Source organism: Gordionus sp. m RMFG-2023, chromosome 1, assembly GCF_954871325.1.
Source record: "Gordionus sp. m RMFG-2023 chromosome 1, tfGorSpeb1-WG-v2, whole genome shotgun sequence".
Taxonomy (NCBI): domain Eukaryota; kingdom Metazoa; phylum Nematomorpha; class Gordioida; order Chordodea; family Parachordodidae; genus Gordionus; species Gordionus sp. m RMFG-2023.
The window spans coordinates 64,594,549-64,606,334 of NC_088775.1; the positions used below are offsets into that span (position 1 = coordinate 64,594,549).

General features: G+C 27.0%; 1 protein-coding gene and 1 long non-coding RNA gene across 2 annotated transcripts; both read right to left on the minus strand.

Moving 5' to 3' along the window:
• Positions 1-326: 326 nt before the first annotated feature.
• On the minus strand, positions 327-2,140 carry LOC135932037 (zinc finger MYM-type protein 1-like). Its single transcript, XM_065469375.1, has 5 exons — positions 1,533-2,140; positions 1,192-1,481; positions 1,027-1,144; positions 682-983; positions 327-637 (listed from the first exon to the last, which is right to left on the minus strand). Exons 1-5 carry the CDS (start codon positions 2,072-2,074, stop codon positions 597-599), a joined length of 1,293 nt encoding a protein of 430 aa, XP_065325447.1. The 5' UTR covers positions 2,075-2,140; the 3' UTR covers positions 327-596.
• A 3,166-nt stretch (positions 2,141-5,306) lies between these two features.
• On the minus strand, positions 5,307-6,136 carry LOC135922467 (uncharacterized). Its single transcript, XR_010570918.1, has 3 exons — positions 5,985-6,136; positions 5,882-5,944; positions 5,307-5,750 (listed from the first exon to the last, which is right to left on the minus strand). It is a non-coding gene; the product is annotated as an uncharacterized LOC135922467 (long non-coding RNA).
• Positions 6,137-11,786: the final 5,650 nt, after the last annotated feature.

The following is an 11,786-nucleotide window of genomic DNA, read 5'->3' on the forward strand; positions in this document are numbered from 1 at the left end:
CTTCGGAGTGTAGCAGGCTGGTTGAGAATGTTATTTGATCTGATTGAGGTACCCCATAAATTCTTCACCAAAATCTTTGCTTTGATCCTTTTATGATCGGATAAGTTAACACTCGTCATGGCTAATACATCTTTGAACCAGCCGTGGACAGTGACCCCTACACTTTTTGAGGGATAGAAGCAGAATACCCCCCCTAAAGTACCCCCCCCCCCATTGTAAATTATTTTTTGACACCAATAAATTTCAAAAATAATTTTTTAATGTAAAAAATATATGCTTTAAAAATATTATTTTTAAATTAATAATTTAGATAAATTAGGGGAAGAGAAAGCAAAAGAATTTATAATTTCATCAATATTTAATTGTTTAAATAAATTATTTTCCATTGATAAAATGGTTAAATTATTAAGAAATGGATCTTTCATGACACTACGAAGTCTTGTTTTAATTAGTTTAATTTTACTCATGACCCTTTCGGCAGTACATGATGTAGTAAGAATAGTTAATAAATATTTATATAAAATTGTTAAATTTGGGAAAGCAGAAAAATTTATAAGCAGACGATAAGGTAAAATAAATGAATAGTTTCTCCAGTCTTAATCATTCATCTCAAAATTATTATCATCATCAGAAGAAGCTAAATAATGTATTAGTAAAAATATTTTAATTAAATAAATTTACAATTCTCAGAATCTGACAAATCTTCTTTAACCTCTAGGTCACGAGTAATAATTACGTCCCCCGTTTTAGCCATTTTATAAATATTTCTAAACATCAACATTTCCTCAAAAACTTGACTTGTATTTAATTGATAAAATTCACAGATATCCTTGATATCATCTTTAACAATTGCCTTTTCCGCCATTCCCTTTGGGGTAAAAAATGATGTTTGACTCAAAAATTTTATCGATTCATCGTTAAATCTTTCACTAAACTGCATAATAATTAAATCAAGTGCAGCATAAAACACACTGATTTTAAAGCTAAAATAAAATATTATATTTAATGATGAAAGTATATATATACCTCTCCTTTTTGGATTGTAATGTTTGAAGTCTTGAACTTTCAAAATCAAAAGGTAAATTTCTCTTCTTCATAAAATCTTGGGCCTTTGAAAAGACATCCAAAAATTCAGTGTTATTATCTATTTTAGGATTATAAAATAATAAAAGATATTAATTTAAATTATACTTCTCATATTAATCAGGCAATCTTTTGCCAATTGAATTTGATTTATTGCAAACCCTATATCCTTCGAAATGGTTTGCAATTTTGTACAAGCCAAGCTAGTTATCAACAATATTTTATCCAAAACACATAGTGATAAAATAAAATCAAATTTTTCTATTCTATAGAATATAGCACTAGCCATAGTGGAAGTGGCAGGATCTTCAGAATCCTTTAAATTTGCCAAAGCTGCCCTCAAAGCATCATAAAGTAGGAAAAAATTTACAATCGCCTTATATGATGTTAGCCAGCTTCTATAAATATAAAATAAACATTATATATCGAAACAATTAAGATAATATTACCGAGTGGTATTCTTGATGCGTAAAAATCTATGTGATTTTGTCAGTAAATCACTCTGACATGTTTTGAGCACTTCATATCTTTTAACACCATTAAAATATACGTAAATTTCGTCTAATATTCCCAAGACATTTCGCAGCTCTTTTACTGATTGGCATAATTGAACAACTATTAAATTTAATCGATGACAATAGCACCAAATAAAAGCTGCATTTGGCGCCTCCGCTCTAATCAAAGCCTGCACTCCATTAATTCTTCCACTCATGTTTGAGGTGCCATCATAGCTTTGCCCCACTAGGAATTCGAGGGGTAGATTCATGGAGCCAGGCTTGGATATTATATTCTTTTTAATATCGAGGCCCGTTGTATTTCCCGTACAATAAATGTCTATCAGCCTTTCAACGGGCTTAGGTGTCTCGCTATTTTCAACATATCTCACTATCAAAGCTATTGCTTCTGATTTCGATACATCATATGTGCCATCAACTATAATTGAATAGCACCTGTTGAATTCAATCTCCTTTTGAATTTTTTTTATAACCATATTTTTGATGGTTTCAATAAGAATATTTATGTTATTATATGATAACAGATTTGAATATAATTTAGATTTTAATCCCTTAATTTTTTTCTCACTTCTTATTTAATAAAAAAAATTATTTTGCTATTTGTCCAATTTTGAGAAATATTTTTAAAAGCCACTATTTCAAAGCTTTTCTTTATATCGTGAAAATTAAGCCCACCATGTCTTTTTCTAATATGATCTGTCCATTTATCATCTCTTATATTATGATATGTACAATTTTTAATCAAGCATTTATATTTTTTTTGGTTAATATTTTTGGGCATATTTTGACAATGATCTAAAAATTATAAATGATTATATATAAGATTTAATATTTAAATTTTTACTATTGATAAAATTTTAATTTTGCGCCAAATCTTGAAAGTGGAATAATAATTTTATGATAAGAAATATCGGATAACAAACTAATTTGCTAAACATCGACCATAAAAATTTTTAAAATAAATTTAAAAAAAAAAAAGTACCCCCATAGAAATTTATAGAAGCAGTTGCTTCGGACCCCCCCCCCCGTTGTAGGGGTCACTGGCCGTGGACATTTGAGATAAAGAAGTCTATCTGCGAAAAGTAATTTCCCCTTTTAAAGGTGAGTGTATTTATCTCCCTATGAGAGAAGAAAGTATTTTCGATTTTAAGATTGTTACTGCTACATAAGTCAAGCAATTTCCGACTGTCATCCCCATTAGGCTGTGCGAGGGCTGCATTTTCAATAATGTTGTTCCTTTTATAATCTCCTCCAAACCAATCCTAGTATTTAGATCACCTAACAAGATTATGTTATATCTTCTGGGTAGGGTATTGATTATGTTTTCCAGATCGTCAAGGAAGAGTAACCTGTCTCTCCTATTTGGAGGTGCATAGATGTTAACCAGTATTGTTTGCCTATAGTTTGTGTTGATGTATAGTAGCCCACATCTCTCTGAGATAGGTGTAAACTTATTTATATAATTGTGAATTTTCTTGTTTACCAGAAACCCAACACCTGACCAGCTGTTTGAAGTGGTTCCAGAGCAGTATAGAATATAGTGATTAAATGTTGCCGTAACGTTACCTGTGGCATGGGTTTCCTGTAAAGCAATTATGTCGATTTTTTCATCTGTCATTAGTCTAAGTAAAATGGCGAGTTTATTCCATAAGCCATTGATATTTAGGGAAGAAATAAGTAGTGATCCCTTGAGTTTATGCATGAGCTTTGCTGTTTCGATCCGACTATGTTGGGTAGGCAAAGAAATGGGGGAAATAAAATTTTAGCAGAAAATTTTTAAAATTTAAAAGATAATTACAGAAAGTTTCTTAACGTTAAAGAATTATGACGTAGCAAATTACAGAAAGCCTCTTGACGTTAAAATTATTATACTTAGGGAGGGAGGAAATTCTAAAAGAAAGGAAATCGAAATAGAATAGAAATAAACTTCAGAAGGGGATTTGTAAGGATAACTATAATAATAAAAGATACTTCGGGTGAAACGGCCAGTAAAGAATTACAAATGAATGGAAATGTAAAACATCAAGGTTGAAAAATAATTATAGAAAAATTTAATAAACTTACTAATTTAAATAAACTTCAGTAAAAAATCAAATTATGAAAGGAAAAGAAAAAAAAATTTTTATTTATAATTTTGAGAAAATATTAAATAAAAGAAAAATTTTTTATTCTAACATTGTAATTCAAAGAAAAGTATTTACAGATTCGTCATTCCTACATTTTCACTAGTTTTCCAGACTTGTTATTCCTACATTTTCAAATCTAAAAAACACTATAAATCAAAATAAATAAGTAAAACAATAATAAGGGGGAAAAAATTTCAGGGTAGGATAACCTAATCACTTTACAATAGCCAAAATTATAAATTATACTGAGCTCTAAATTAATAAATACAAATATTAATAACAAGTTGTATAAGACATATCCAAAAAGCAAGAAAGAAAAAATTTAAATGTTAAGAAAAGATAGATCGATGGTGCCCAATATTAGAAAAACTTTTATTTTAAGAGAAACAAAAGAATTAATATAACAGTGACGCTTAGAAAGTTAAAAAAATATGAAATATTAAAAATAAATTTAGCCAAGACAAAATATTAAAAGAAAAACATAAATAAAATTAATAAATAGACAGAATACGTAATAATATAAAAAATATACGATATTCAAGGTCCAAACAAATATATATATATAGCCTCATATACGTAATATAAAATAATATATACATAATATAATGTTAACGTTGTGTTTGGGATTCATATTTATATAAAATCTAATGGACAGTTAAAAACCAACCTAAAATATGCAAACTGAGGAATATATACATAATATGAACTATGAATATATATACATATATATATATAAATAATAAAGTATAATGTAATATGTATTTCGTTAATCAGATAAATCCAAATTAAATATAAGATAATGTTACAATGTGCTAACATTAATATGTTTGTGTTATGTCAAGCTCAATTCGAGAAAATAAAGAGAAACGGTATCAATTAAAAGAAAAAACCAGAAAAAAGCTAATAATTAATATAAGTTATACTAAGTAAACCAACTAAAGGCTATTTAAAGCAAGAAGGAAGATTAACAGATATATTTGTAATATGACAATTTAAAAACTACTATAAAAATAACATGTATAAAATTTTAAATTTAAAATATTAATGTTTATCCACTAGTAGTAAATCAGTTACAATGACAATTCTAGATATTTAACTTTCTAAACCTAGGGTTTTATTGGTGTGGTGTATTTTATAAAAAAAAATATATATATAATTCTGGATAATGATAATAATACTTCACAGAAAGTATCATTCTTAAAAGCATAATTTATGTATACTGATAAAATGAACTATCTTTTATGAAGTTGACTGAAAAGGGAACCAATTCCAAGCTAAAAAGGAATAATGTATAATCCAGAACCATTAAAGCATATACAACTATAAAATTTAATGTCAAAAAAGTTTAAGGAATTAAGAGAATCTTTAATTAAGAAGGAACCTAGATTAATTAAGTAATTATGTAAATTAAAACATATTTAAACCAAAAATTCAAATTAAGAGAAACAAACTATATAATTAACTATTTCTGTATTAATATTGCCAGACAAATCTGAGTATTTATATTACCAGACAAATCTGATATATCATATACATAAATGTGAAGATATTGTTCCTATAAAATACCCAAATTTAGCTAATATTAAGTCAAGGTATTAATAAATATAGGATATTAAGTATTAATACTAACTTTTAAACATAAGAAACAGTGAGTATTTCTATTAAAGAGGGGATATAAATTATAGTATCATGCAAATTAATATAATTTACAAATAAAGTTACCAATTTAGAGAGATAAAACATCTTTAAAAAAATACAATATGAATTAAAAGGATATATTTAAGTTTATGTATGTGTTAAAAGGATATATTCATAAACTATAAATTAAAAATCAATATACCTGAACCCACTAATTATAAGTTAGAAATAAATATACCTGAAATCAAAGAAAAAAAAATATCTGACCTATACCAACAGAGTTGTAGTCATCCATGTCCATAATGCAGAAAGTCAAAAATTGAAATTCCTTCCCATAATTTCGTCGTTTACTTTTTCGAAAACAGTGCCAAGGTTTATAAAAATTTCTCTAAATAGCGAGATATTAAATGAATGAAAAACTTCTACACTCATTTTTTAAATATTTTTAGAAATATGACCATATGTTAGTTTAAAAATGTAAATTGAAATTCATGTCAATTCGTAATAATGGTAATTTACTTTAAATTGAATATTTGGTATCCTGGAATAATCTTGTAAATTCATATTGATGCAAAAAGGTTTCTGTTAAATATTATAAATAAAATAATCCTTTCTAAACAACTTTGGCTTATTTTTTAAATTTTAGCGGCCATTTTTTTGAAGCTCTTTTTGGGGATGTTTTGAGGGTGTTATTGGACGTTTTGGCGATTTTGAACATGGCGATTTAGTGGTTATACGAATTGATTTACGTATTTTGGATTATCTCAAACTCAAATTTCTTATCTTATCTTGCACGTTGGTCACAGACCTGCCCAAAATGAGCGAACGTGAATTATATGAAGGCCTATCCTTCATACAATTTAGCCAATTTTTTTCAGGATACCGACAAACCTATTATCCAGAAAATAATTTATGTGTGGAACTAAACCCTCTATCAATAAAGTAGCAGATTTAAAATTATCAGGAAGTACAAATATAAATAAGTTATAATTAGAAGTAGAATAAAAATAGAAAGTCAATTTAGAAAGGAAATCTTCCAAATACAATGGTCTAACAATATTAATTTAAGTTAAATATTTCAATAAGGGACATTAAAGGTGCCATTATCAATTTACTAAATAACCAAATACAACTCCATATCTTTAATAATTAACTTATATCCTGTAATTAAAATTTTTTAATAAAACATATAGTAATAACCAGATTAGACACAAATTGGAAGACAATATTTTCAATCATTTTGAAATTTTTTTAATAAACGCAATGAGTATATTAAAGATGCCAAATTTGATGGCTTTAATGATTATAATATATATAAATAATATATTATTAAATAACACAAAATTGTCTTATATTAAAAAAATATATATTTAATGTTAATCTTATTATTTCGAATCGCATAAGTAAGAAAAAATAAATTTCTTCAGTCCCAACATCTCGCAATTATCCGGTTTTGTTTGTGTAAGCATGGAATCTTAAGGCGATGCTTTTTATTCTTGGTAGTAATAATTCATATAAATCTAACAATTCTGATATGAGTTTACACCGCGATTGTCATGGCCATGATTGCAAATTAATCAGCTTCCATTATTTGTGATGCTGTGTAATTTAAGTTATCATCCATGCTCTGAGCATTTAATTGTATAATTTAGATGAGCAATAGTATGCAATTTTTTAGTCATTTATATATCATTAAAAATGGAAGATAATCTTTCAGCAATTTAATTTATCACAATAATTCTTTATTACCTATCTAGCTCCCATCTTGTCCTCTAAGAGGAAGTTCTAACTATAATATAGTTTTATATCGGATTCATTATATTGCTTTTCTTTCAAGATATTGATTTGGTTAGATCTACAAATAAGTTCTATAATTCCAATAAATATAAACTTTATTATATTTGTCAGAAACATATTCCAGCATATGCATAGAGTATCCAGGATTGAGCAAAAAGTTTCAAATAGCGTTACTTCGCCACTTCGTTATTTTATTATTTTTAATCATTCATTTGCAACTCAAATAACAATAATTTAGAACATGGTTCATAATATTTTTTTTAAAAGACGAAATTATAGAAGACAAAATCATTGTAGATGATGACGAAATTAATTTATAGGAAATTTCTAACCACAATTTCCCATTGATTTTATAAATTAAGTTGGGGATGATAAAAAAAAACTGCAGGATCTTTTGATGGCAACTGCAATATCCTTAAAGATAAGATCGCACTAATTTCTAAGCATAATCCCCGAAACACAATCCCTTCTACAATTTTTTTTTTATTTCTAGAGATGGAATTGAACTCTACAAAGAATTTCAATGATATCGAGATTGATGAAGTGATTTTATATCTTCATGATCCATTGATATACAACGTAAACATTCAATAAGCAAAGAAATCTTTATTCCTTGTAATAAAAATTTGCTATCTTCTGCTCGTCCCTTTTTTATTTTGACAATTTGCTTAATAAAAATAAAATAGGATTAAATAATGTTCTATTTGAAAAATTAGTTCTTTGGTCAAATGCTTAAAATTATAATATTTTTTATTGTTATAGATTAATTTCGATATAAAATATAAATAAATTAGTGTAATAATTTATACTACCTTTTATTATTTGAATGATTTGCAAGTTGCAACAAAATAAATGATAGCAGGATATAAGAATATATTTCTAAAATCTAATAATTTTAGGCAACAATACCACCTGACAGCGTCAACATGAACGGGGGATAGGGGGTAGGAACAGTTTGTATCCAATTTTTATTGAGGTGGGTAGGCGCCTTTAAGGGGGGTAGGATAAATTTATAGGGGGGTTTAAATAATAGGACAAAATATATTTCTGTAAAAATTAATACTTTTATTATAGACCTATTATAATACAATGATATTGCTGATCATCGACCAAATCTATATAAACAATCATATACATTATTTTCCAAATAAAACTTTCTGCTATCCTTTTAAATGTAATTTGAAAGGGTTAGATACTCTCAGCAAATGCATATTCATGCCAAACAATATGCTATAATACATTCATTGTAAATGAGGGGGTTTTAATTGAATTAATGATCTAAAAAACTTTTAAAATCACAATATTTTGATAGTTGGTAGTTGAGCTAAAATAATTAGTTATTCTTTTTAAAATTTATAAGAGGAGTTCCAGTATAATTAAAAAGGTGTAATTAGTAACGAAAGGCGTAAAATTTTTAGGATGGTAGGCATAGTTTGAGAAGGGTTAGCATCCAGTGAAAATCCTGTCACGCAGACGCTGCCATTCGATATTATACTATATATAATCATTATAAAACTATCGAATTAACGAATATACTAATTCATAAAATATAAATAATATAATACCATATATTTCCATTATAAAAGCTATATATGTATTATAATGCAATCATACATGTAATTTCCACATTCTACAGTAAAGAAGAGCTTTTGTAACCATTACATGTTTTGAATAACAGTAGCATAACCGTTAACTTTATTTTGAGGTAACGAGAGCAACTTAACCGTTATATTTTTTCCTTGAGTAACGATCCCGCTTGCCGTTATATTTTTAGAGTAATGTGCTCAACATATTCCCTCTTGATTTGGAATAATTTTTTCATAATTTTATAACAAATATTAAAATAAATAATAATTAAAAAATTCAAGGTGAAATTTACTCTCTAGATACCGGAATACGCTCCAAGTAAAATCAGGTCTTTCAATAAAAAACACGCTTTATAAATGATTTAAATTTTAAAAAATTGTTTAAAATCCATGAAAATGAAATAGAGCTCCGAAAAATTAATTTTTCCGTCTAATTACGTGTATGCCAAAAATACACATCAATTTTTTTAGAAGTTATTAATAGCAAGTATAATGAGTGATAAATTTTTCAATTTATTTTATATACTTATCAATGAAAACGAGCTTAAATATTCTATACCATAGTATACTTTGAGGCTTTATTTTATAGATAAAAAAAGAAGGTTCATAACAAGAATTGAAAGAAAAATAATTATTTCTTGTATCTAAGGGAGAAATTACCTTTTTTAAAAATTGGTATTATAAATAAGATAATATCTTTATTTTTAACCATTTCATCTATTGTGTTTTACCAGTGGCCCCTACACTTTCTGAGGGATGGAAGCAAAATAACTCCTTGAAAAGTACCCCCCCCCTCTCGAAAAAAACAATTAATTATTTTTTGACACCCATAAATTTTAAAAATAATTTTTATTGCGTCACTCTTTAATATATAATATAAATAAAATGTAAAAAAATATTATTTTAAATGAATAATTTAAATAAATTGAGGGAAGAGAAAGCGAAAGAATTTATAATTTCATCAATATTTAATTGTTTAAATAAATTTTTTCCCATTAATAAAATTAGATTTCTATCCAAAAATACAGCGTTATTATATATAGGATCTTCAGAATCCTTTAAATTTGTTAAAGGTGCCCTCAAAGCATCATAAAGTAGAAAAAATTTACAATAGCTTTATGACGATAGTCAGCTGCTATCTAAACAAATAAGATAATATTAACGAGTGGTATTCTTGATGCGTAGAAATCGTTGGTGCATTACTCTGTGACATGCTTTGAGTACCTCATCTTTTAATACCATTAAAATATATATAAATCTCGTCTAATAAAACATTTCGCAATTCTTTTATTGATTGACATAATTGAACAATGATTAAAATTAATCGATGACAATAGCACCAAATAAAAACCGCCTTTGACGCCTTCCCTCTAATCAAAGCCTGAGCTCCATTATTCCACTCATGTTTTAGACGCCATCATAGCTTTGCCCAACTAGGAATTCAAGAGGTAAATTTATGGAGCCAAGTTTGGATATTATATTCTTTTTACGAGACCAGTTTTATTTCCCATACAATATATGTCTATCAGTCTTTCAATGGGCTTAGGCATCTCACTATTTTCATATCTTACTATCAAAGTTATTGTTTCTAATTTTAAAACATCATATGTGCCATCAACTATGACTGAAAAGCACCTATTAAATTCAATCTCATTTTGAATTTTTTTTATAACCATATTTTTTATGGTTTGAGAATATTTATGTTATTATTTGATAATCGATTTGAATGTAATTTCGTTTTTAATCCATTATTTTTTTTTATCCTAGTACAGGTTCAGAATCTACAATGAGTTTAATAAGGCCCATCATATTGCCTCAGTTGTCAAATAAAGAAAAGTTAAAACTAAATGATACTAAATCTTTATTAAATACTTAAATATAAAGTGAAAACAAATCAAAATAAAAGTAAAATTAATATAAATTAAAATTAAAAATTAAGTATGTAAATGAATAGTATAAAAAAATATACGGGAATATTTTACTTGTAAGATGATTATAATTATTATTTTGCGAACATAATTTTTAATTTTAATTTATATTTATTTTATTTTATTTGGATTATGTTTTCATTTTATATTTAAGTATTTAATAAAGATTTAGTATCATATTTTAGTTCTAATTTTTCTTTATTAACTGTTATAATCTCCCAATCATAAATTCTCCTAACTTTGACAATGATGTTGGAGAGAGGAGGCGCCAGGGCAATTTCAACAATTCAGTCTAATTAACTCTAAAAAGAAATTCTAAATAAAGGGGGAGGGGGATGTATGAAATGACTATCGACTAAGACAAAGAATGAGAGCAATAAAACAATGGTATCAATATTAAGGGTAATAATTCGGAAAAGAATAGAATTAGTCGTTTAGCTAAAAAGAATTCGTCACAAGAGATCGTTATAGGTACAAGTGATCGTTTTATATAATATTAGGTTGTGGATTAACCAAAAATCTTCATAAAGAGAAACGGCTTTTCTTCATTAGAAATTTTATACCGCAATCGAGCTCATGTAGAGATCAAATTTTTTTGAGATCAAAAGATAAAAGAAATATTTATCATATAAGAGATCTTAAGACGAAGTTGATATATTGACAAGCGACTAGGTAGAACAAGAGGTCAATACCAGGATGCAATCGTTAATCGTTTTTAAATTATCACCAATTGCTTATCAAAACTTTAGTATAAGATACAAAATCGATGATCTAAGAAACAAAAAAATTCGTGAAGCAGATCAAGCATCGCACATAGTTGATCGAGATAAAGTAATGATCATTAGTTACAAGAGAACGTTAGAAACAAGCAAGACCAAGTTAATTTATCAGGAGAATTTAAGACGTAGTATCGATAATCGTTTATTAGAAATCGTATATCGTTTAAAGGCATGCGTTAATCAAGTTGTCAGTGCTAAGAGCTCATCAATGACAGACTAAGACAAGAAACAGAATCTATCGGTGATGTAAGTGAGCAAAGGAAATAAACAGTAATGGGATACATGCACGAATATTATTATTTCGCAGAATATGGGGTCTTATCTAAGTGGAAGG

What these genes read in the sequence shown, in the direction of transcription:
- LOC135932037 (XM_065469375.1), bottom strand. Translation starts at nt 2,074, where the DNA reads ATGGTTATAAAAAAAATTCAAAAGGAGATTGAATTCAACAGGTGCTAT. An exon ending in TTGCCTGATTAATATGAGAA is followed by an intron (nt 1,145 to 1,191) that starts GTATAATTTAAA and finishes ATCCTAAAATAG; the next exon opens with ATAATAACACTGAATTTTTG. An exon ending in TTACAATCCAAAAAGGAGAG is followed by an intron (nt 984 to 1,026) that starts GTATATATATAC and finishes ATTTTATTTTAG; the next exon opens with CTTTAAAATCAGTGTGTTTT.